The sequence below is a fragment of the Meriones unguiculatus genome, chromosome 3 (genome assembly GCF_030254825.1).
Source record: "Meriones unguiculatus strain TT.TT164.6M chromosome 3, Bangor_MerUng_6.1, whole genome shotgun sequence".
Classification (NCBI taxonomy): domain Eukaryota; kingdom Metazoa; phylum Chordata; class Mammalia; order Rodentia; family Muridae; genus Meriones; species Meriones unguiculatus.
The window spans coordinates 83,631,497-83,658,726 of record NC_083351.1 but is presented as its reverse complement, the minus strand read 5'-3'; the positions used below and the strand labels follow the sequence as shown (position 1 = coordinate 83,658,726).

At 40.4% G+C, this 27,230-nt stretch overlaps 1 protein-coding gene across 5 annotated transcripts in view; it reads right to left on the bottom strand.

Moving 5' to 3' along the window:
- The window catches only part of Phactr2 (phosphatase and actin regulator 2), a 263,525-nt gene that overhangs the window by 33,037 nt on the left and 203,258 nt on the right, over positions 1 to 27,230 (bottom strand). For 3 of the 5 annotated variants that reach the window (XM_060380256.1, XM_060380255.1, XM_060380254.1), the window contains exons 3-8: positions 25,828 to 25,908; positions 21,406 to 21,564; positions 16,967 to 17,206; positions 12,407 to 12,944; positions 6,167 to 6,369; positions 4,553 to 4,709 (exon numbers count right to left, since the gene is read on the bottom strand). In XM_060380256.1, the coding sequence (XP_060236239.1) occupies positions 4,553 to 4,709; positions 6,167 to 6,369; positions 12,407 to 12,944; positions 16,967 to 17,206; positions 21,406 to 21,564; positions 25,828 to 25,908 (1,378 nt within the window). The remainder of the gene's footprint in view (positions 1 to 4,552; positions 4,710 to 6,166; positions 6,370 to 12,406; positions 12,945 to 16,966; positions 17,207 to 21,405; positions 21,565 to 25,827; positions 25,909 to 27,230) is intronic. The other 2 variants (XM_060380257.1, XM_060380258.1) reach the window with 2 other exon arrangements.

The window sequence follows — 27,230 nt, the reverse complement described above, 5'->3', positions numbered from 1 at the left end:
TCTTTGTCTTGTTTACATGATTAATTTGTCATTAATCGCAGTGAAAGATTTCCTCAGGATGTAGGCTGAATTTGTGTAACTAAGATGAATGAACATAAAAGACAACTTCAATGTAATGTTTACTGGACCTACCAAATTCTCAGTGTTAGGACCATGACAAACTAGTGATCCTTCAAATATCTCCTCAAATTTTTGTTGAAGTTCGATCTCCATTGGGACTACTTTGAAATTAAGGTGAGTAAATGAATCCACAAAAGACCCTAAGGAGCAACTGTACCTACGCTGGAGTCTATGCCATCACCACACTGCATGTTAGGTGTGTGCACTGACAGCATGACAGTGTGTCTCGTCCAAGTGTGTTGGCTCTCTGTTACTGATGGAACTTCCTTCCTCCGGAATGCTTTCTTTTCCTTTCCTACCTTCTAAAATCTTACAGTTGACTAAAATGGGACCTCAAAGGTTGTCTTGCATTAAAAATGAAAGCCTCTGCAGGACCCCCTGGCCTCAGACCTTTTAGCTTTGTTGGTCTCCTTGTGAGGCTCCTATCCCCTCCATGTCCCTCTATTTTCACCCCTCTCTTCTTCCATAAGACTCCTTGCACTCTGCCCAAAGTTTGGCTGAGTCTCAGCATCTGCTTCGATCCCCTGTTGGGTAGATCCTTTCAGAGGACCCTCTATAGTACGCTCCCATTCTGTTTTCTCTCTTCCACCGCATCTAGTGTCTATACTGTTTGCCATTCTGAATGAGATTTAAGCATCCTCCCTTGGGTCCTCCTTAGTGTTTAGCTTCTTTAGGTCTATAGATGGCTAGCCTACATTATACAGCTAATATCTACTTATAAGTGAGTGTATACCATCCCTGACTTTCTGTTTCTGGGTTACCTCACTCAGGATGATTGGAGGACTATGCATGATCAGATGTGGCTGATTGGCAGCTCAGTCTCTATGTGGATCTCTGAGTGAGGGGAGCAGGGGCTGCCTCTATCATGAACTCAGTTGCCTGCTCTTTGATCACTCACCCCTGGTGATACGGCCTTACCAGGAAGAGGATCTAGGCAGTCCTGATGAGACATGATAAGCTATGGGCAGATGGCAATAGTGGAGAACTCCCCCTTTCAGTGGGCTAGGGGAAAGGGATGGGGGTGGGAGGAAGGGAGGATAGGACTGGAGGAAGTTGAAGGAGGGGGCTTCAGTCAGGAGATTTAATAAATTGTGAAAAAAAATTTTAAAAAGATGGAAAAAAAAAGAATGAAAGCCTCTGGGTTTTTATCCATACATGAGAATATGTATGAGACTTGGCTGTTAAAAGCACAGATAACCACGAGAATAACCACATCCACCTTTAGTCCTACTTTCAAAGTTCCTAATATTGTGCTGAGATGCTTAATGTGTCTGGAAGAAACCTTAAAACAACTCATTAAGGTACCTGCCAGCTCTCAACATGCAGATGAAGAAAGAGATTAACTTGCTTAAACTAAAACACAGGCAGGTTCCACTCCCACCTCATCTCACTTAAAATGTCCGAATTCTAACTGTGGGTAAAATCTTGAGCAGGATGGAGAAGGTGTGCTGTGTTCACGGAAAAACAATCCTTTATTGTTTATATACTACGAAGGACAAACCAGATTATAATAAAAAATTAAAATATAGATCATGTGTGTGCTTAACAATGATATTAAGAATTTGATGGGTGGCACTGGAATACTAGCCCATACAAGACACAGGCAGTACCCAAGATGGACGGTTAGAACTGGTATCCACCATTCTAATCTATGCCCACATTTCCTGTGCTACCCAAGGAAGCATGGGCATCTTCTCCAAGGAACCCTTGACGAGACTGGTAAAAGACTAAAGTTTTTACCTTTTTCTTATCAGTGTCCTGGTTTTGTCCACTTGGTTTGTTTTAATTTGTCATGGCTATAAACAATCTCATAATACATATATTTATAAACCATCCTTTAAAGAATCATTGTAGGTCTTTTTCGTCTTACATAGTCTCCATGATGGAATTATTATGCAAATAAATAACTTCATAATTATTTTATCATAATGTTTAAACTACTTCAAAAATATTGATCAAGAACAAAGTATGCTATATTTCCATAAATGCTGGTTTAATTTTTAATTGTGAACTACTAGTTTAACAAGTCTATACAATTTAAGTTAAAAAAATAAACATTTAATTTTACTGTGGTCCAGGTAGTAAAAGCTTTAAATTTAAGAACTCTGTTTTATGAGAGGCATCTAACAGTGGGTATCTTTTATCTTGTTTTAGATACATTTCTGCCAGTATTTTTCTTAGTTTTAAATAAGCCCTCATCTCATCTCATCTCATCTCATCTCATCTCATCTCATCTCATCTCATCTCATCTCATCTCATCTCATTCATTCATTCATTTGCAGTGCTTAGGATCAAGTGTTCATTCATTCATTCATTCATTTGCAGTGCTTAGGATCAAGTGTAGGGTCTTATATTTGCTCAGCAATTCTCTAGCACTGGGCTTCACCCTAGCCCAAACTCACTGATTGTGACTAGCCCTCCCTCACTATTAAGCTTATCACACTCTCAAATGTTTTCGAACGTGCCACCGATGGTTTTTCATTCCATCTCAGTGGATGATCTTTGGTCTTCCTTGAGCTCACATTAGAAGAGGTGACATTTGTTTTGTTTCCTCTGATAAAATTGAAACACCATCAATGCCCCAATTCTATGAAAAAATCCTACTTCCCTTCAAGGTTCATACAAGCGGCGCATCTGATCAACCTGTGCGACTAATTTTTCTCACTGATAAAAGTGTTTACTCTTTCTACTCTCTAAATCCCTTCCATCCATTGTGTTTATCTGAACTGGAAATGTTTTGAGCCTCAGGTGAAAGAAACAGTTGGCTATTTAAATGGCCATAGCAAGTACAGCCATCTCTCCCACTCGCTGTACTCTCCCGTTCTGTGTCAATGGCAGCATTACTATGATGCTCATGTTTATTGACTAACCATAGATTTTTGAACTTGCAGGAATTATTATGTAGCAGCTTTGCTTTTTACAGAGTTTTCTAGGTGTATAACTAAGAATAATAACAGCATTTTGGTCTGACAATTTATAACTTTTTTCCATTACAAATAACTATGACTAGGCATTTAGTATAAAAAGAGTAGGAAACTTTGCTCATTTGAAAAATGATTTTAGGTTTTTTTCTGTGTACTAACACAGTTAACATAATTTATAAAGCCTTTAATTCTGGAGTGTTTCGGGCTTTTGTAAGATAATAACATTTTACCTGGGTGCTAAAGATGGAACCCAAGTCTCAGTGCTTGCATAGCAAGCATTTTACCAGGTGAGCGATTATCCTGGCACTGTGATTCACTTAAAAAAAATCCTTTACTATGATAAAGTACACTAATATTCTTTGCTTTTAAGGAGTTTATCCTATTTTGCTATCATTTTACATGCATTATTGTTCAATGATTAAATTTTTTTCACAACAAAACATAAACAAAGGCAATAAAATAATAAAACACATTTGTCACATATTTTCCTGCGTGTGGTGTAGAGGAGATGGTATAAAAGAAATCCATCACAGATGAACAGTGATCCTAACTTGTTTCTGAGGAACTGCATGGTTATCAGCAGCCCCCTTTCTCTCCCGGAGGCCCCAGAGAGGCCCCTGCTTTTATTTGTTAAGAAGACAAATTTGACATGAAGTTCTTTTGATTTCTGCTAGCTCTTTCCTGAAGCAGGAAATGGTCCAGGCTTAGGGCTGAGGTGAAAACTCTACAGTGACAAGGAGACCCTGGCAATCTGCTCAAAATTCCTTCTGGAATCCTGGAGGGAGCCGCAAGTGCTAGGGATTCCCAGGCCTTCGGGATTCCTTAGGAGGGTGACTCTTCCCTACAGATAGGAGCCACAGCAGCTGTCACGCTGTCATGGAAAGTCACCCTTTTGGCAGGGAAGGGCCTTAGGGGATTCTTTCCCTGCGGAGAATGGCAAATGCTCTGGTAGCTCTGGTAGCCCTGGTAGGTATAGAGGCTCCAACAGCTTACTTGACCAGCACAAAGCTAGGCCACTGAGGCTTGGCACTTCTCCAGTCTCACAGCCCACGTGGACCTCACAGTTTTCACATAAATCTCAATGAGTCCTCAGATTAGAATAGATGCTGGACAAGCTGTGGACTGCAGGCCAAATTCTTCATGCCATGCTTTTTGGTAAACATATTTTATTAAAGCACTCCTGGGCTTATTTGTTTATATATTATTTATACCTTTTATACAATGGTGCAGTTGAATAACTGCAGCAGAGACCAGTCAGCCATCCAAGCCTGAGTATTTATAATGGATAAATTGTTAGAAAAGTGTATAAACATGTAAGCTAGATTTGGAGATCTCAGAGCTACTGGATAACTGACCAAAAGGCAAATTCTTTGTGTGGTTCAACATCTGAGAGCAATGGACCAGGAATACTTAAACCTGGTGAATTCACCGAGACCCCAGGCAGATAGCAGACACAGAAGACTACTACTATGAATCAGTCAGAGCTGTGCTCACATGCCAGCAAGTACCTGACCAGCTTGGTCCCGATCTGCTGTCGGATCTCCTGCCTCTCTTCTTCAGAAGTTCGCTGTAGGATGTTTTTATCCTCCAGTTCTTTCTTGGATGGTCTGTTGCCAAGTTTGATAGCAAGAGTATCTCTTCGTCGTATCTTACTTGCCAAAGCACCTGAGGATTGAAAAGGGTACATCAGTTTTCACCCTAGCAGGGCTTTGGTTACATGAGCCTGAACTTTAATAGGACCTGGGCCAAAATTTTTACTTGCATGCAAGAGGGGAAACCTAATCAGTCCAAGGGGTGAGGGGAGAGTTGGAGATATTTCATTTTGAAAAAGAATTGAAGGACTTTTTTTCTAATGCTCTCGGAAAAAATAATCTCAAGACACCATGAACAAGCTTGGAAGTATCACCTCATCATTTGGATGGAGATAGCTCAAGTTTATTCTGCTGATATGGTAGATCATGGAAAACTGATTGCACAATGCCTTTGCTTTCTTTTCAAATCAAAAGCTTATTCACTCTCCTTACTCTGTACAGTTAATCCCTGTCATCCTCTTCCCCCCAGCCAGGCGTCATGCTGGCAGAAAGCCTACCCTATATAGAAATGCATTAACCCTCAGTCACCCAGGCATTCCTAAACTCCCAGCAGACAGTAGCTATTAGAAGGATGCTAATGAGGGGAAATTTAACAAATTTCTATCGAATCGTATACTAATGATTGTATAGTATGTTTATATACTAATATTTATGTACTAATAACATTTAATCATCTATAAATTCAATCCCACATTGAATTCCTCCCAAGTCACACTCCTCCTAAATTCAAAACCAAACCAAAGCCCATTGTAACAGCACATTCCAGCCATCTAATTGGATGGAGCCATGGCCTGTTTCCTCTTCAGGTCCTTCCTTTCTAAAAGGCATCCTAGCTTAGCCATAGTGGACAAGGGAGAATGTTGATCTCCAACAAAGTGTGTGTTATTCTTATTCCTCTTCTCTCTTCAAGCTACATTATCAAATGAGTGAAATTTCCTAATACTTCCAGTAAGCAAAGGAAAGACCTCTTCCCAACATTCTTTCTTTAAGAACAGGTCCCTACAGGAATGTCTACCTTTGACTTTCCTAGGGAAAGCCTGTTTAAAGAAAGCTTAGATTGTATCATCACAAATATCCAGTCTACATCATTGACAAGGGTGTGGCACCCCATGTGGTATCCTCTTCTGGAAAAAACCTGTCATCAGGAGCTAAACTTTGGGACAGGTACATTTTATATTTTTCTTGCAGTGCTAAGAATTGAATCCATGAACCCATGGCAGTTTGCTATCCTCCACGCCTCTTTTGAGTTTTTAGCTTGAAACCTGGTTTCATGAAGTTGCCCAGGCTAGCCTTGAACTCACTCTGTACCAAGGCTTGCCTTGAACTGGCTGTAGCCTTGCTTCACCCTCCCATGTAGCTGGGATCAATGGTTTGTGTCACCAGTTCTAACTAGGATAGATATATTTCTAATTTGAGAGAAGAAGTGAGGGGCGGAAAACACTGGGTGGTAGTGGCTGACAAGGCTTTTGTGTTGCACAGTAGGTGGATCTCTGTACACCACTTCCTCTTCTTCTTGGGAAATATTCTTACTTTCTCCACTGCCATCATCATCATCATCCTCTTCCTCATCATCATCAGTGTACAGGATGGGTCCATCTGAGTCTGAGTCATTGGCTTGGTACTCTCTTGGGGCCTCATCCTCTGGGGCATTAAAGGATTCTGAAGAGTCCCCCATCTGCTCAGGAGTCAGAAACTGAGGTCCAGCTGTTTCCAGCTCATCTTTGGTCATAAAACTGTTAAGGGGGAAAAAGCAGAGAGTGACGTGAAGTTTAGAACAACTCTTCTGGATACCAGCACCATGAAAAGCATGCTAGTGTGGGAAATACTCTTCATTCTGGGGAAGAGAGTAACACCATGAGACAGACAATCAACAGAGCCAACTCGGAAGTGCCCTGAAGCATTACTTAACTGTTAAGGTTTTATATTTTTATATTTATATTTGCAAAATGAGAAGGTATCACTATATGATACCTAACACATTTTAATACGTGAATATAGTGAAACTGTAACTTGCAAACATATTTGTCCATAAGTAGTGGAAATGTCCAAAGAATGGTGGCTAGGGCTGATGGAGGGATGGCTTGCTTAGTTAATGCCTGCTGTGGATGTCTGAGTACCTGAGAGTGTAATCCCCAGAACTCGCATTAAAGAATTATAGCTGTGGTGGTGCTTGCTTATACTCTCAGTGCTCACAGGAAGGGACAGGCAGTTTCCAGGGCTCACTGGCTAGCCATCATGGCCTACAAGGTCAGTAAGAGATACTATCTCTAAGTGGATGACACCTGAGGAAAGACAGCTGATGTGACTTGAGATCCACACATGCACATGCACACATGGGCATACACATACACATACACACACACATGGGCACACACACACACACACACACATACATGCATACACATGCACAATCACAACAAATAATGAGTCAAAAGCTCCATGGTACTTTGAGTCTGTGTGTACTTCTTGCTTGATCTTTAAGTCTAAATATAAAGCATTGGCTTCTTTGCAGATGTTTCTGGATCATGCAGTTGAGCTCTTTACCCTACTCCTTTGTTCTCATAGTGACCCAAACGCAACCCTACTGCAGATCTCAGCATCCCTGACCTGTTTACCTTCTGACACCCATGCCTTTGACAAGCAGGATTCATAGTGCTTGGTATCCCAGCACCCAGGACATCACATAGGCAAACATTTATCTTATTAACATTGGAACAAATCCCACTTTCTTCCTGGCCAGTGTGTCCACAGGCAAAAATTCTAAATCATCTCTGTGCTTCCATTTCTTCATGTATAAGGTCACCTCTTACTAGAGTAACACAGAAGATACAAAACGGTTGATGGAAGGGAGCTTTAGAAGAATAGCAAACACACTGAGGCCAGTGATGCTTGATCATTCAAATGGGTGGAAGGCTCCAGAGCGCTCACCCATTTTCCAAAACTATGCACGGGACAACAAAACATTTGATTTCAGAAATAGTGTAATCGTTATTGTAAGATATAGGAAATCTCCCCAATACCTTTTGATATAAATAGATGAAGTCACAGTTGGATGTCACACTTCTGAAAGTTTACTCAGTGAAAAGTGTGTCTGATATTGTCACAGGAAAAAAATAAAACCAAAACAACCACAACAAAAACCGAACCCCTAACCCTCCCCCTGAGGCAAACAATAACATCACAACCTGAATGAGACTTGACTATTGAACACAGGCCAACTTCATTAGAACAAAAGGAATTTAAACCCAATTTTGTGATTATAAGGCCAATCACCTCCAAGACTCACCATTTTTTACTTAGAAACACCCAACAGCCCAGATTGTTCTCAAAGAGGTATCTGAAATCTTACTTGAGCGTATGTGTGCGTTCACTAAATTTGAATGTCTTCCTTTATCATTCTTATTCTTCAAGACCTGGTCTCTCAATGGACCTGGAATGTAACATTCCAGCTGGAGTGGGCCAGCAAGCTCCCTGGGATCTGCCTGTCACTGCTGCCTTCCTATCTCCAACACTGGTGCTACCGATGTGCACCGCTATGCCTTGCTTTTACATGGGTGTGGGGGCCAAGTGAAGTCTTCACGCTTACACAGTCCACACTCTGCCCACCTAGCTGTCTCTCAAGTCCCTGAAACATCATTCTAAATTATGTAACAAAAAAATTCCCATCCTAAGAAACGTTAAGGGTCCCCTTCGGTGGCATTTATACATTCACCTTGCTGTGTAAGGCCACCCCACATCTCCGGGATGTTTTCATCTCTCTAAACTGAAGCTCTGTCCCCATTAGCTAACAACTCCCCACAGCTCCCTCCCCCCAGGAACCACCATTTCATTCTCTGTGTCTGTGACACTATTCTCTCAACCTCATCTAAGTAGAATTATGCAAACCTCAGATTGTAACTCATTTCACTTAACACCATGTCAAGGATACCCATGCCACAGCAGTGTCAGCGTTTCCTTCCTGTTGAAGGCTGGGTGATATGACACTGTGTGTCTACAGCCAGTGCAGAGTTGGGCTGTTTCTGCCTTTTGGTGACTGTATATGAACTCTACATACACTGCTGTCCAAGTCCATTCCCCACCTTCAGCTCTTTAAACTAGTGCCCAGGAGAATTGTTGAATCATACAGTGACTCTATATTCACTCTTTTGGAGACAGCACAGAATGAAGTGCCATCACGAGCAAGGGGAAGGTTTATTTGTATAGACAAACATTTCCACAGTCTAGATTATTAGCTGATTGCTGCAGAAAGCTTTTCTATTTTGAGGTGACTGTCACTATGGTGACTATATTATGCTTAAAAGCTATGTTAATTAACAAGACCCTCAGCATATAGCAGAACAAGGTACTCCATTTCTTAATCCTGTTACTGTGCCATTAGTCACTAATCTATTATATTACTTATTTTAATCTTGACATTGGTATAATATTTTGCAGTTTATAGAATTCAGCAACATTTATTTACAACTCATAACTATATAAACCTATAAGGTGGGTAGGGAATTTATAACATGGATCCAAGAAAGGTCATAAATACATAGCCCACCCAGCCTGGCCAGTGCAGTGTGAGATCCACATTGAGACTGTTAGTCTACTTACTAAATGTTATATTGTCATGATTAGAATTAGTTAATATAAAATATGCCTCCCATGTGTATTGGTCAGCTCACACCTTGCTTCTTATGGTTCCTGAGAACACTGGACAACACAGCACATTCCATAAATTTTTGTGGAATAGACTCAATAAGTCATTTTTAAATATGACCTCAAAAGGGTTGTGTTTTTCTGCCCCACAATATAGAGATGTCTGTGTCACGGCTAAAGCTGTAGGGAATAGAAACATACTGAACAGCAGCCTGCAAGACAGGAAGAGAGGCAGGTATTTTTATATATAACCACTAGCCCTACTTCAAGTTTTGATATTTGTATCCCAAACAGAAGGCTTTTCATACTATGACAGAGTTTTCACACATTGGGTGTCTAAATATAACCCAGGGAAAGTTCTAAGGAAAGCAAGTGAGTGAGAGCCAAAACCTTTAATTCAAATTTCACTTGAAAGAGAAAGACTTTGGGAGAAAAGCTGAGAGACTATATCTTCCAGGCTCATTAAGTCAAGTGCAAACACAAACTACCCTGAAGAATGCATTATAATCTCACTTTTTACACTTAAAAAAATATACTAAGAAGAAAATGAGTTCTAGGAAACTCAGAGCTACCCTGGCTGATAAGAAAGTAGATGGCACATACTCTCAGTGTTGACTGAGACCCAATCTTATTCCCCACAGTCACAGTATCGCTGGACATGGAAAAGACACGCTTGTTTCTTCATCTAAAACCCCCCGTGCATTCGTGATACCTCAGACATTAAGTTCCTAGTGTACCGCGTGGCAGTTAGTGCAGTAAACACACTCTCCAGTGTGCATGGAAATGAGTTGGGCAGGATCAAGTTGCCTATGGATACGAGCTCTCTGAGGCCTTATTCTGCCCACAGTTTACCTTTCTCTTTAGCATACTGAACAACAGAACCATATACCCGACCCACTTTCCAAAATTGAGATCCTGTCTTAAACAGAGATTTCCTGAGCACACTGGTCAATGTTTTGATTAAAAGAAACTATCTGGAAATAGCTTGTTTTGCCCACATTTATTCCTTTGGTGCTTATGCATTGCCCAGTTCAGAGCAAACAAACCCAAATTACACACTGAAAAATAAGAAGTTCAGTTTGGAGGTTGAAGTAATGGCAGTTTTGAGAAATTCTACAAGGAAAATAAGGTGTGCTGTGTGCTTATACAGGAAAGGCACTGCTGTGGGGATTTAGATGTGTCCCTGGAACACAAGTACTGAGAACTTTCAATGCATTAGCACCCAAAAGGCAAGGCCTCCTGAGGGCAAAGCCATAATGAGCAGATGAACTCCATGACAGAGGGTGGCCTTGGGACGGGGTTAGCTGTCTTGCTCTCTCAGCCCTGCTACGTTCTGCAGCAAGAACTTTTTCATCCAATGCTGGATTTCTCAGCCTCTAGAATTTTAGTCAATATATGCACATTCATTATAAATTACCTTTTCTCAGGCCATCTGTGACAGCACCACCAAACAGACTAACAGAGACAGTATCTCATTTATCTCAGTGTTTTCTCTCTCCTATGGCTTTTATTAAAATATCAAACAAATAATTTGTTATTTGGTATTTATTTACCTTCTCCTGCCTTTTCTTAAAGTGATACTTTTCCAAATGATAAAAAATAAGGAACCAATGAACTGTTATAAAATAAGAAAAGCAGAAGTTGATGTAATTATTTTGGAAGACAGGAAATTGTCCCAGGCCTGTGGTTTGGTGTTGGGTGCTAGCATTAGTCTCTCACCTGGCCACTGTTAACTTGGTGATGGTTCTAATCAAACTGTTTAAATTCTCTCAGCTGCAGTGGTTTAAATACTAATAAAAATATGTAAAGCAGGGATAGTCTAGAGAAACTTATATGAATTAAATGATAATGGGCAGTGCTTGGTTCCTGCCATTGGTTACGTGACCAATGAATGAAGGGTCCTATTACCAGCAATTAAATAATTAAAGTGTTTTTATCAAAGCCACCCTAATTAATGTACTGAGTATCTTTAAGAGCTTAACATGACATTTTTAAAAATAGAGATTCGATTAAACGATCCCAAAATTGAAATAAAAACCTTAGAAACAGGAAAAGGTTAGAATTTAGATCCAGATCTTCCCTAGACAGAACCGACAACTGTGTCTATTAGACAGTGTGCTAGTCTACCCTACACCTATGGTGAGGAGGCCTGGCCTGTCAAATTCAACTCTAATGGCATGTTTACAGGACTTTTTGAGTGACAACAATAGAGGAGAGTGAAGATCCTAATGAGCTCAAGGCTTCTGAATTGGGCAGCTGGACAAAAATGAGCCACTAGCCCATAAGGGACAAGATTAAGTCCATCGGTACATTTCAGTTAGTTATTTTCTTGAGCAAAACTAAGATAAGTTGACCACTACATCTTCTGTTAGGATCTGTAGAATCCACCCTCAGAGGCAGCTCATCTTCAGCTTCCCTGAAGTGGGCTGGCCTTCCCTACAAGCACCTAGCTCACTTTTCCACGTTCACTTAACAATTCAGTGTATGTGGCGTGGGGGCTCTGCAGAACATTAGGCTCTGGTTGCTGAGAACCTGGAAGTACGTAGTCCATGCTGGCTACTTCTACTCTACATGTAGGAGAACTTTTCTAAGTAGTTACTACCAGTTCTTGCCAAAAAGTATTAGAAGATTTCACAGAAGAAATTAGAGTTTTGTGAAGAATTCACATGAAAGAGCTCATTCTACTTTTGGTAAAAGTGGAGTCAGAGTTTTAAAGAGTTCTTTACTGTTGGTCTTAAATTTCCTGGGGAAGAAAGCTTAAAGTTGTTACACTGAGATGAAGCTGAGCAAGAATGAGTGAACGATCTGGATCCAAATGATAAAGATTTAAAACAAGTACCAGAAAGACAAAGAATGAAACTGTCCCTGAGGGAAAGATGGATGATGAACCACGCTGACAGAAGGCACTGGGCTGGTCTATTTGTCAGCATCAGCACTGTGATTTTCTACACAGCCTGTGGGACTCCACAATCAGGGCTTAGGAAACCCAGTGGTGAGACTACAGGTAGGTTTACCTAACATTCAGCAGACTTAACACAGATGGGAGCAGACTACATTCCTTTATTCCAAGAGAATACTCTAGTGGCCTGTGGTACTTAGACAGAATATTGGCTCTGTGACCCAACTCACCATTTCGCATGTTCTCTGCTACCACTGAAGCCAGCGCTTGAGTACGGAGTGGTTCTGCTGGTCGGTTCTTCGGCCCAAAGGGGCTGGCTTGTGTCTAAGGCAGAGACGGGCAGAGTAGGTCCATCACTGACCAGGACCATGGGAGAGTCCAAGGCAACAGCGCACTGATCCTCAGGGGGCAGAAGAAGGGCAGGCGGAGAAGCTGGCGCTGCCGCCGCCGGCGCAGGGACAAGAGCCTTGGATTTGCCTGTGGCCTGTTGCTCTGCTGCAGCAACAGTTTCCTCTGGTTCGAGACTCTCTAGCCCGCTGTCTGAAGGTGCCCCTTTAACACTAAATGTGCCAGAAGTGCTTGGGTCTGAGCACAGCCGGGAGGTCGCCAGCTGCTTGCCAGGTTTTTTCTTGCCCCTTGTGGTGCCCACTGCACCTGTTTTGCTAGCAAGTGCCTCCTTGGATGCTTTGGGACGAGAAGAGGTGGAGGAAGTGGATGGCGATGCCGATGCTTTTAAGCCAGCTGTTTTCTTCGGATGAGAAGAACCAGCTAAAACAGAGACATTTTTTTTTGCATTGAAAATCAAAGAATACAATAATTTTTAAGTGACCAAGAGGCAACTTCCAATGACATTTAAAATTCTCCCTTTAAGATACATTGGATCGATGAATGTTAAGAAAATTAGTTAATAACGATAATAGTCTTGTTTTCTGTCCCCCCCCCCCCCAGCCTTTCATGTGAGAGGGAGCAAGTGACCTTCAGAGTGAAACTAAAGGGCAAGAAGCCCCTATCTTTTCTCTCCTCCATCTTCACCTGAAACAAGCAAACAGGACAGCAGCTTCTTGTCTGAGTCACTCTTACAGACTCTAAGAAGACCTTGCTCCTGCAAAGGGGACACCCACCACTGGCAAGCTGGCCACAGGACACAAGTGGGCCTTTCATAACGACATTCTTTTCCTTGTGTCTTTCTGGGGATGGAGAGGTGGCCCGCATTGAAAGGAAGCAGGGAATACACTTCTATCCTCCTTCTGGGTCACAAGCCATTTAATTTATCTCACTACCTTCAAAGCACACTCCAAGGCAACTGTTCCCAAAGCTCCAGGGAAGGAAGTCTGTCCTGCTGGCCTACACTTCCACCTACAGTAGTGAGTGGGGATGGAGAGGGAACAATCACAGTAGAGAACTAGCCCCCAACATCAAAATGCAAGGAAAAAGTGTTTTTTAAAAAATATTACATGTTCTAGCCTGCTTCTGATCTAATCTGTAGAACTATACAATAATATATTTGTGTTGTTTTAAGGCATTGAATTTATCATAATTTTTGTAGTTGAAAACAACAAGAAACCTAGCAAAGGACAATACCTTTAAAATAATATTTTGAACCATGACAGTTGGTAAGGTTGCTATGAACGGGTGAAGTGACACCGGCACTTTTCAAATGTTTTTCAGATTCTTTCTCAAGTTTTGGGTCTTATGGCTTATTCTGTGATTGCTCAACCATTCATTGTGTTTTGTCACCCATTTCTTCACTAGACAAGACTTTGTAGATGTTTCTCTATTCATATTGTTCCTGTGCTTTTCCATATAATTTATTTAACAGGTACTTTCTACTTTTAGCTGTTGTAATTAAGATTTAATTATAATTAAAGTCAAGGCTTTGCCCTTTTGTTCTTTGTTTTAGAGGGAAAAATATTACATGGGTAGAATGTGAGTAATCTGAGAAGGAAGACTATCACTCTCAGCACCTGCACATGTGTGCATGTGTGTGTGTGTCTGTGTGGCTCCTCATGTTCATGCTCTTCAGTGGGTCTTCCTATGTTGCTCAGTTTGGTTTGAGCTCTTGCGATCAAAGGACTGATTTGCTTGCTTCTACCTCAAGAACTGCCAGGGCATCTCTGCTTAACTCTGGGTAGAGTTGACTTCAGCTAAGTCATTTATAGGAAAGCAAGTTAGGTAGCATTTCTTTTTCTTTTAAATAATGCTTATATTTGAATTTTTCTTTATGTCATCCTAAAATATCTGTTTAAACTCCCACGAGAATTTTTTTTTTCCCTCAGGGCCTTTATGATCTGTATTTTCTCCAAAAATCTCTTCTACTCTGATGCTACATATTCTTACTTTTCCAAGAGGGAGCTAAAGTTTCTTTCACATAACTATCAGAAACATCTTGTTAAAACTCCAGGGCCATCCCATACTGCACACAGGTATCATGGTGACTTACCTCTGGATGAAACTTTATTGAAGTCAATGAGAGAGTTGAAATGAAGAACAAACAAAGGAACAGACAATGAGACATATGACTCCATTAATTTTGAAATGCAAAGAAGCCAGTCTTATTTAGTGACAAGATTCAGGCTTACAAGGGTCTCTCTGATTGCAGCAATTACTGTTTCAGATACACACAATAGCTGGATTTTCCCTTTGCCAAATCTGTGCTTGTCTGTAGAGTTAATGAACCTGATAATCTCTCTCTCTGATTACAAGTTAAACTCATTAACCATACTTAAAACTCTAACTCCACTCTAAATTAATTTTTAAATAACAAAGATATGAAGGGTTTTGTGCTTAAACCTATATAACTATTTTCGTAGTTAAGTTATATAGATACTTTCTTCATATCAATGCTAATAGTACAAATTTTAACATTTTTGAATGATTTCACTATTTGACAGAAAATATTTAATGCCATCTCATTTTAAAGAAAAATGATTTTTTTTCAAAGCCTGGAGTGAAAATTCAAGACATATTTTGTTTTTAACATCTCTTGTAACATGAGAGGGCTTTGTTGAGATCAACCTTGGCTAAAAATGAAATTTCACTTCTGGGTTAAAAATTTTTGTAATAGCAACAATGAGAAAGGCAAAATCCTGGCAAAACCAACAGTGTTTTTGACTGATAGATGGATCGATCTATAAGGCCTCTACACTCAGTGGGGAAAAACGTTAGGTGATAGCTGTTTTCAGAATGTAAGACGTGCAATGGAGAAATCAAGAGCCTCAATGTAAAGTCTGCTTCTCTGTGACAGTCCTAGAAGCAGTCATATTCATTTGTATAATGGAGCCTGTGCCTTTTACATCAGTGCATTGGATAAAATGACAGTTTCCTAGTTTACTATCCTCTTAGAAACATAATCAGTATATGCTAAATCTTCGAGAAATTATCTGTAATCATCTCAAGATTTATCAAGAATGTTCCTCCAACCTTTTTGTTCACCAGCTTTCTTCCCACAGTCTGAGCAAAGTCTACAGTGATCTCACACCACCTAGAGACAGAGCGAGGGAAGAAGTGTGTGCAAGACAGGCTCTTAATTCCCAAGGGAAAAGTGTTAGTTTGGGAATTTTCCTTTCTTAGTAGCTCAGTGCCTATGTCACGTCACATACCACTGCTAGGCTGTGTAAGGCCATGAGGGACATACAGACGCCAATAAAAAAGAAATTGAGTCCCCAAGGAAATGACCCTTAGGCTCTGCTGCCTCATCATTTTGAGATATTTTACTTTAGAGAGATTAGAAGAGGCCTGAGCAACAAAGATCAAAGCTGGGAAGAGAGGACCCAGGAAAGGACTACTTGCATTCAGAGAGCTGTTACATTGTGAACTAAACCTTTCTTTGAATTTCAGTATGACAAGTATAAATTGCAAGAGGAAAAAGATAATGCTAAGGCAAATCCTTGAGGCTGGTTTCTGAGAAGTGGCTTCTGATTTTAAAGGAAATTTGTTATAGTACAGAAGAATTTTTATGCACACATTAATGGGGAAAAGATATTGAGCATGAGAATTTTGATTTGTGTTCTTTTAAAATTTAGATGACATAGTTGGCATCTTTTATTGCACTAGAGAAATGGAATCTTTACTTTTCATGAAGCATGTAAGGTTGAAAAAGAAAGCTGGATGGGCAGCATATAAGTTGCAAATGTTCATTCATGATTTGTGATGGCAATGTGTGATTGCAATACACTAGGACACTTTGACCGGATGGTCTCCCGGAGTGGAGGTGAGGGGGCAGCCCTGAGCATACCACTCTCAGCGCATCAAGATGATGCTATGTGGAGTATATGAACACTTTGTTCCTTATTGGAGGACAGATGACTATGGCTGTTGAAAATTTAAGACATTACAATCCACCAAATATGTCAAAGCCCAAGTCAGATATTCATATGCTAGCCTATGGGATTTAAAAAGAGAAACACAGAGAAGCTGCCCATAAATTCACATAGGCAGCATGTGAATAGATACTGGACATACACATATTTTCAGATACTGTTTCATCAGGTAAGCATCACTCCTGGGCATGCTAAAGGAATGGGTCTATGTGTTGATTTTGGAAACTATGATTAAGAGTTCACAGTTACTCCAAAGACTACAAAGTTTTTTTTTTTTTCCTTAGTAGATAGCTACCGGGGAATCTCTGAAGGATTCCTGTGAGAAACCTTTACCCATAAACCTCTACTTAGTGTTGCTTTCTGAGACAACAGTAGACCACGCTCCTGGAAGAAGCCCATACTGCATACAGAACCCCATACTGCAGAGCCTCACACCCTGTACCTACCCACTATGCCCCAGGGCATACTCACCGGCCTCCCGGGGTGGGTTTCGGCTTGTTGGCTTGGGTGGAGGGATGGGGGCCTGCTTACTGGGAGCCTTGACAGTTTTTCTATTAGGAGACACTTCATCCCCTTTGTGGCTGGCCCCAGCAGTGGCCCCTTTGGGAGGCACAGGAGATTTTTTTGGTTTAGGTTTGGGTTTAGGTTTGGGAGGAGCTGGAGGAGGTAGAGCAGGAGCAGCCAGTGTTTCAGAGTGGATTTCAGTGTTCTCTACAAACAAGAAAGTGAATAGAGCAGACTGATACAGACAAACCATAGAAAAGCAAGGAGCGAGACATGGTGACCGTGATACACACAGGTGGCTTTATGACGTTTGGGAACCAGACAGTGTTTGTACCAGAGGAAGCAAAGTTTTGAGGCAAAACAAAGAGTAAACAACAGACTAGAGGAGGGTTCTCTGGGCCCATCAATCACAACTGACAATGATGAAGTTACACCAGGGGTCAGTGTAAATGTGCACTAGCCGTCAGCTTTAATTCCAGCCTTCAGTATGTTGTTTCTGGATGATGACATGGCAATGAGTGCTAAATGCATCACAATTACCTACTTAGCAACAGTGAAGGACCAAGAACAGCAGATGAGAGCAGTACACACACTGCAGCAATGCCTGCGCTCCCAGTTATCTTTACACGGCTCCCCCAATCAACCAGAAGTCTTAGTGTGGCTGAAATAAGCAGGCATGTTCTATACTCTGGGAGACCCTGGGGGCTTCTGACGCAATGCACGTGGCCGTTACTTCCTACCATTAGAGAGCTTTTGCATTCTCCCAGTGGAGTGTGGGCAGCTTCAAATTCTACAATGACTCCTTCCACCTTTTAGATCAGAGCCACAGCGATAGGTATACAAAGTGCAGAATAAAAAAAAGTCCACTGTGTCTTCTAATATACACTTACATAACAGTTCTGAGAAGACAAGGCATGCATTTCATAGGGAAAAAAAAAACCTGTACATAGGTCAAGGAGGCCCCATGAGAGCAGGGAGAGAGACAACTTTGTTCTGGGATGCTGAACTCATGTGGTCATGTCTGCATTGTTTGCAATAGTGGCTGAAATGAACTAAAATGTGGTTCCAGCCCAAAGAGCTACGTGGTGTACCTTTTCAAATGGAGCACAGTAGAAACTAAAGACAGTGTCAACACAATGCAGCCCTCACCTACCAAATTGATATTTCTAGTTTTGAGTGACCAAGAACAGCACGGCACATGTCCTATTCCATTGCCATTTCTTCTACTTTGTTTCTTGGCCATACACACATAAACCCTAGTAGTTCTTTGGAAACTCTGAAGAGCTCCTCTTTAGCCTTCCAACTCTCCTGTGATAGCTTTCTGTGAGGGCCTGACATAGTGCTGCTCCCTAAGCTGTGTGTGCATAAACGTGTATCTACTCAAACAATATCTTAAGTTATTTCTAGTCAGTGAATGTGTCTGGCAGACAGCACTGACAATCAGAAAACACTCTTGTATGTGGGTGGCAATGAATTAGGTTATATTTCTTACTGTAAACATATGATTCAAAGGCTTTGTACAAATTGAAGGTGGAATTGCCCTTTCAAGGGGGTGTTATGAAAGAGCTCTCTGTTCATTCTGGCTTCGGAAGAATATGAGGCTTCACAATAGCAGTCTGGAAAACAAGCTGTCCACTCCATATCCAGGCTTGTCTTTCTCCTCTATGTAAAGATCTGACATCAATAGTCAGAGCCATTCAGTACTTCATGTGTCCTGCGCCTGGTCTGGAGGCATTTCTGTTCTAATTCCTCTCTTGGACTTGCCTGTCTCCTTCCTTTCTCCCCCAAGACTTAGTCTGGAAAGATGCCCTGCACAGAAACAACTCTGGGCACCACTGGGAGCTCCCCTGCTCTGGTACCCTGACCTGTTCATAGCTTTGCATCTTATGATGATTGTCTGGGAGCTACCTGCCAGGCATCTGCTTTTAGACAGGGACGACTCCTCATTCTCTTTGTGGTCTCCACTAGAGTTTTACACATGCTAGTTCTTCAGTACTCTTGATTAACCAACCAAGTGCTGACTACTGTTCCTTCACTAAAGGCCCTTCATAATCATGCAATAAAAACAATGTCAAACAACTTTCAGATTTAATGCTGTTAGACTGGAGCAGACTGCTGATCAGATTCTGTGTCTCAAATATCTAAGGACACCTACTGAGAAAGAACAACAGTCGACCAAGAGCTGAGAAGACCTTGAGGAAGAAGTCTCATGTTGGCAGATAAGGCCCAAGGCCACTTTACCCACCAAGGAACCAGGTGCCTTCAGAACCCCAGAAATACCCATGTAGTCTGAACCAAGCCCAGCCACAGAGCTGGGATGATGGGTAGCTCCTATGTGCTTTACTTTTGAATAGTTTCTTAGGCAAGATGTATATACTCCTTTAAAGACACATGACCTTGGTTTGCTACTACAACCAATTAACATGGGGAATGGTACTATTGAGTAGATTAGCTTGACTCAGAGAGGGAGGCCTGCAAAATTATGGAGTTAGGATCATAGGAGGGTGGGTTTGCATGAGTGTCAGCTCACATGACTGTAGGACCAGAAGAGAGGCAACACTGAATCAGACTGTTTGTTTGTTTGTCTTGTTTTTTTGGTTGTTGTTAATTGTCTGTTTTAGCATTAAAAGGTGTAGGACTAAAGAAGTAATCCATATTGTTGTTCATAAATAAATTCTACTTAAAATAATTCTCTGTGATACTACTCATGAATGACATTTTTTTTTTTTTTTTTTTAGATTCAGGGAATGATTCCGTTCTTAATACCTCTCTTGGTTAGTAGATAGGCTCCACATGGGCTCTGTCCACACAAAAGGGGGCCGTGGCAGCTGCATCAGTGACACACCAGCACCCTTGGCATCTCCAGCTCCTCATGTACTGATGCTATCATGGAACTTTCTTGACTAGAAAGAACTAAATGTACTAGCTTGAGGAATAAGAAAACAAAACCTCTTAGCTGTTCTTGACCTATAAGATCGGTCATCTCCCAAGAATACCAAGGCCTGCTGGGTTAGCTAACACAAACCTGTCAGCAACTTTGCATTATGCTGATAAGGAAAATTTTCCTTCCAAATCTGGCTAGTTACTGAGTGCAGTGACACGCACAGGGACTACAGACAGGTCACATATGGATATAAGTTTAACTGTTTGTTGAGACAGGATAGTTGGAACTAAAGAAAATAAAAACAGACACCTGTTCCCTCTCAACCAAAATCTCTTCCAAATCTGTCTGCTTTTTCAATATGTACCAGAAATATCATCATGAAAGCACAAGCTAATTTTTTTTATAATCTGTATTAATAAACTTAACTAGAGGTTTTCTTTGAAAGCTGAGGAAAGTCCCATAAATACTATGCTTAATATCTGAGAACAAATTAATAAATTTCCCATAGCTTTTAAAGCTTTTAAAAGCTAGTTACCGTATATGCAAATAATCACAAGGCTTCAGTCTCCTAAAGATGACCTCACATGAGCAGTTAACTAACAAAGCCTCCCCCCACAGCTTTCCTTTTGTCTCTCAGAGGATTTGGATCAAGAGGAGAAAAAAATTTACTTAAAGGAATTTCTAAAATTTCTCAAAATGTCTACACAATCCAAATGAGGTTGACAAATACTGCCATCCAACTCAGAGACAACCTTATAGAAAATACATATTTCCTGAAGATCCTTCTTAGATATATGGTAAAATTTTATTCAGAGGTTTTTTGGCTAAACCTTTCCTTATAGAACACTGGCTCAAGGTCTGTGTAAGTACAAAGCTTGGTGTGGGGTTGGGGTGGAGCCACCATTAGGAATTCATGAACAGCTATCAAACACTCTAGAGAAGCCTTTTCAGGAAGAGCAGAGTTGCCTATAACATAATCTGAAACTTTTAAGTGCACGGGTAGGTCAGCAGCAGCTAAGGCAGCAGTGAAACATAGCTCCTATGGATGTCTTCCTTGCTGTATCTTAGACATGTCTAGAATCTAAAATACTGGGTCATGTGGATGCACCAGCTACTTCCTGTTGCCAGAGGGCGGTTCTAGGCTGAGAGAGAGACATGGCCCCTGATGAGCTGCTCACTAGGACCAGCTACAAACCATATGAAAACGTTTTGATGGCTCATCTTTTTCAAGGCTTTGAGAGAAAGCTTTTAAGAAAAGGAGACCATTTCCAGGTAAATGTAATACCTGAAGAGCTCAATCCTTTTGATCACTACCATTAATTAGCTCTCCTTAATAACACCAACGCAGATGGCGTACTTATAAATACATGTGTCCACCTGAGGACCTGCCCTGCTTCTCTTTCCTAGCTTTCTTCTTCCAGTTTGCAAACGTCCTCTCTGCAGGCTCCTGGCTTTAGAATCACTCTTTGGTTCCCAATGTCGGGATGCTACAGGAGATGATATGGGGTTCTCTGTATTTTACCTGTCTTCTCTTCTGCCTTTTCCTCCCGAGGTGGTGCTTTCTCACACACAGAGCCATTCCCTTCTTCAGGTTTCCCTACATTCTCCTCTTGGGTAGACTCCTCTCCGATGTGTATCATGTGCCCGTTTGAATTTTCAAAGTTAACTGTTACATCTCCATCTAAAATTGGAAAGAAACACCTAGATGTCTAACTTGATGGCTTTCTTGAAAATCATATTCCCACTTACTAGGACTGCAGGATCTGGGTTCATGTTTCTGTCCCTGGGAACCACATAACCATGTTTCCCCATCTAATTTCATTAAAAGAAAAGAGGTAGAAAAATCTTTGGAAAAGCAGCAAGGGACAAAGACCTCTCTGCCACCTCAGACAGAAGGCACGCCCGGAAGCACACAGGGCCCAGGCCAGCAGTTACCCTGTTCTTGTGTTTAGGTTTTGTTGAAGTAAACACTTAGGTGTTTCTTTTGCATCCAAAAACTGAATGAAGGAATGATCTGGAAAATGAAACAAACATTGTAACATGTCAAAACCACAAGATGAATACGAAGATACAAATAACATGAGATGCAATTACACATAGAGACAGGTGTGGGAAGACAGACCATTTCCAGGTAGCAGTGTCTCCTGAGCATGTTAGACACTGTCCACACTCTACACAGCAGTGTAACTGTTACCTTTGTTCAGGGAAAAGATGGTTTAAGGCTAATTTCATTTTCAAAATTTCTTCATTATAGGAAGGGTAAAAGCTAATTTTAGCTAGAAAACACATATAAAAACTAGTTACAGAAGAATTTTTAAAATTTACAGCTAAAAGTAAAATTTTTCATGTATTGTCTAAATAATAAAGATTAATTTTAACCCTTGATTTTTTTTTAAGTCTTCAAAATGTTTAAAATTTGAGGGATTTCCAAAATTCAGTGATGCTTGGAAATATTATCCCAGTAATTATTCCCAAACATGTAAGAGGTTCTGTTACCACCTTAAGAGAAAAATTAAAGAGCCAAAGTTTTGATTTAAACTAATTTAAAAAAAATGTATTAACAGAGTTTTTCTATGTAGTTTTTTAAATTCATTTTTTGCAAACGTTATAAAACAGAAATCATTTCTCAAAATTTTACTGATTTGCTTTATAATATAATTCACATGTCTTCTTGTCAAAAATCCTGATATTTCCACAAATAAGATAAACAGAATTACACCATGTTGAAAATGAAAATGAAATTGTCACACAATCACGTAGTTCCCAAGGACCTAAATTCTGATTCCTATAGAAAATTAAAACAGACAATAATAACACACTGAGGCAATGCTATTGCAACCGAATTGCCACAATTTCAATAATATTAGGTAGGAATTATTGGACTTGAAACAATTAATTTTAAAAAAGAGAAGAAGAGGGATATAAATACATTGATAAAACTAATATAAAATGAACAGTTCCAAACAAATTAGAAAAAAAAATTCATCTATTTCTATGTAAACCTTACTTTTAAAGCAACTCAAATAAAAGTTTTATTTGTATTTTCTTGTTTTAGTTAGTAGTATTCTAAAGTCATGTTAATAATAATTTAATGCTCTTCTAAGTGGTCATATTTTATCAAGTTAAATAACTTATTTTTAAAACACTAGAAAAACCACTATAGAAAATTTGAATATTATCACAATAGTAAGCATGAAGAACAATCAACTATATGGAAAGGTACTTACTCTGAGTCATAAAATAAAACTAGTACATAAAAGTAATGGCAGAAAAAGACCATTTGTAGAAAATATGAAGAAAAAAGAGAACTGACGATATTAAGCGAGTAGTGTCTATATTTTGAAATTTTTCCTAGAAATCTGTGTTAATTTTTTTCTCAGAATTAAAATAAACTCCATCCCTGATATAGTAAGCTATGCAAGTGAAATCTAAGCCAAGAGAAGATGTCAGTTGGTGCCAAGTCAGGCCTGAGTTATAGGAACAGGTGACAAACACTGGAAGAGTCTGTGACCTCAAAGGAAGGAAACTTAGAAAAGCACATCCAGCTCAGGGTAGAAGTGGAAGAACAGTTACAGGGAGAGAATCACATGTGACCAAAAAATAAAATTGATTCTTCGGGAGAAACCCAGCCTAGAAGATATGGAAAGTGGATGTCAGGCATGCAGCTGTAACACTGTGTGCCTTCATGTCACAGCTTTAAGAAAAGATGGAGAGAAGAAGTAAGTGGGGACTCACTATGGACTAGACTGTCTGTTTGGGAGAGCTTCTCAGGAGAGAAGATCATTTGAACTTTCAGATTGAAGTTAAACTTGGTGTGAAAAACACAATCTGAAAGGAATAATAATCATAGCCCGAGATAGAGGTCACAGGTCAGGGTGGGATGAGGCCACAGCCAGGACAGCTGTGGTCCACTGAATGAAGCTCATGAATGACAAGCACTGTCAGGAACTTCAGCAGTGACAAGGAGACAGGGGCCACAGTGAATCCTCAGTGACAGAGAGAGGCTGTCCCCAAATAAAATCCCAGCCTCTCAGACCGGGATTCTCAAGAGAATTTTTCTGGGGAAGAGGAAGATGATGGCTAAAATGGGAAAACAGAAAGCTACTTTCTCTAGTTCTCAGTTGAAAACCAGGAGATCTTCATGGGGCATTCTGGGTACTTCTGGTCTTACCCAGTCCATCATCAATCCCAACAACAGGTTTCAATTATGATGTCCTCCTTCATTTTTTAATAAGATTTTAATTTTACTTTTAATTACGTGTATATGTGTCTACATACAGGTATATGCACATGAATGTATGTCCCTCAGAGAGCAGAAGAGGGAAGTGAATTCCCTGGAGATGGAGTTGCAGGCAGTTGTGAGCCTTTAATATGAGTGCTGGGAACTGCATTCATGTCTTCTGCAAAAGCAGTAAGCACTCTTAACCAATGAGCAATTCCTCATCTTTTCCCTTTTAAAAAAATATTTTCAGATAAGGGATACCGAACAAATGGGTGGGTCACTCCACAAAGTGGATTGCACAGGGTTTATCTCAGAGGCTGTGAAATTTCTTTGACACCTCCGGAGACTGATGGGAGATGAGCCTGGATACTGTCTGCCTATTTTCTGCATGCCCAGCTCCTGCATGCCTATCTACCTCCTTCTAGGAAGGGGAAGCATGAGCAGTTTTCATTTTTAAAGCTCTGAAGCAGGAAACAAATAGCTCCAAGGTAATAGCATATTGAAAACTACAAAAAGCTCATTAACAAAGATGAGGGGGGAAAACTTGACAAGTCAGAAATGAAACGAAAATTTCTAAAACTGTGAGAGCTCGCTCAGTCAAAATGGTATTATTCCATCCAGGTCTCCCTTACTCCTACTGAAGCATCAATGCATTTCCAAGCTGCACACTGGGATTATTCTGGTATGGAAAAAAAAAAAACATGACATTTCAACTAATATACAATGTATGCCTCCAAATGTCATATTCTATCTATCTATCTATCTATCTATCTATCTATCTATCCATCCATTGAAAAGTATCATTATTTAAATTTCAAATAATAGCATTTTACTTCTTCCCATAACGTCTCAACAATAATACATTACTCCAGTAAACTTGGGGGATGAAAGAGAGGAATGATCAGCATTGTAGCAAAATTTCCTTTAGTTTTCACAGCAGTGGGAGCAAAGAAGATAATTTGGAATTATCTATTTGGTAAAAAGGCACCCAGTGTTGGTGCCTTTTTTGAGGGTCAGACAACTTCTACACAATTCTTGTCTTTTCTGATCAACTTCTGCGCTTCAGAGGATAGAGGTAATAGAGAAGGAGAGAGGTTAAAAAACAAAAACAAAACCAACAGAAACAAAAACCAAGCCAAAACAAAACAAAAATGTCTTAGAGAGAATTATCAGTGTTGAGGTGAGAGACAACAAGCTTCAGAGAAATAAAAGAGGAGCAGATTACTGGGAGGGAACATAAGGCAGATTAATTTGCCCCCTCATGCTGTATTGATTTGTGAACATGAGTGTGTTGACAGGAGGCACGGCTGCTATTTCTTTTATTGGCAGTGTTTAGAAACAAGGAAGGCCTGAACAAACTACAGCTGAATTCTCCTAATTGAGTTTAACACGGATAAAAGAATAAAGCTTGAGGTTGATAAGGAGAAGAACCATGGTTGCATCTTGACTTGTATCTCTAGCAACCAAAGCAGCATGCTGAAGAGCAGAGTTAAGAGCAACCTATGGGGGAAAGATTGACCACAAAAGTCACAGAACCCTTTTCTATAACACCTCAGCTTCTTGGCCACCCACAGAGACAATGCAGGTCAAAGCCAGATTCCTGTCCTGTACTACTGGCTGCTTTATCTGACAACCACCATGGTCACTTTAAATTCCAACAGAAAATGAAAGAGCAAAGAATGAAGAATCCAACTAGTTTAAACGTGAGACGCATTTCCTCACCTTGGTCAGGCAATTCCTTAAGCAGGCCCCTTCGTATCAGCTCCTCTCGACTTTGTCTGGTGGAGATCTTCCTCTCTAATACTTTTAAAAAGAATAAGCACAAGTAAGAATCAAGTCATTGATTACAATTACGAACAATATTCAAAATTCTTGAGCATGTTTATTTTGTCCATGTGAAGACTCAAACCCTTGTTTGTTTGTTTGTTTTATGCCCACCAAAAACACTTGTCTAGAGTCCATAGCACAGCAAGGGCAAAAGCGTATCAGGAACGGAGGTTCAACCTCTGCACCTTCCCAAGATGCTCATGTTTGAAAAGGGATCCAGACATTATTGCATACCATCTATGGAGCAGAGACACCACTTAGCACCCTTTCTTGGGTAATGATGCTTTCTACAGCACATGCTGACAGAGGCATTTGCAGTGACACATGCAAGTGTGCAACTGGACAGTCATGTGAAGTGAGTAGGTCTCTGTTTTCCCAGATTTTATACATGTACATACACCATGTGTGTATATAGGACACAAAAGTAGGAGTGAGGGGAAAGGAGGATAAATTGGAAGAGGGACTGGTGGGAAAGGAGATGGTAGAGGGCATAAGCAGAATATGTTTTAAGTAGAATACTTGTATGAATAACAATGTCCTTATATTACACAGTAACATGTATAATGACTATATACAATAAAAAGAAGAAAATAATAATGTAAATGTTGAAAATCCAGAAAACTGTGTGGACTTTCAGAAGATCTAAAGTTGTTTTCAAAAGCCTTTAAAATTACATCAGTTGTGCTGGAAAGGTGGCTCAGAGGTTAAGAGTACTGGCTGTTCTTTCAAGGGTTCCAAGTTCAGATCCTAGCAACCACACAGTGGCTCATCACCATCTATACTGAGCTCTGTTACCCTCTTATGCTGTGTAGAAATACATGGAAGCAGAATAGTATATACATAATAAACAAACAAATCTTTAAGAAAACTGCAGCAGCCACTCAACTAATGTGTGAATGCGCGTGACCCCACCATGCCATGGTGCGTGCACAGGCCAGGAGACAACGCTAGGGGTCAGTTCTCTTCTCTTGCCATATAAGACGCAGGGATTTAACTCAGATCAACAAGTGTGGCCGCAGGGGTTACTACCTGCTGAGCCATCTCACCAGACCTGAATTAGTTCTTTTTTAATATTTAATCTTTTATTATTCTTTATTTTATGTGTATAGATGGTGTTGTTTGCGTATAGGTCTGTCCACTGCATGCATGCATGGTACCAGGAGAAGGAGGCAGAAGGATGTGTTGGATCTTCTGGGGCTGGAGCTACAGACAGTTGTCAGTTACAAACTGTACAGGGTATAGAGAATTGAACTTGGGTCCTCTGGAACCATCGACACATCTCTCAAGCACCCCGAAAT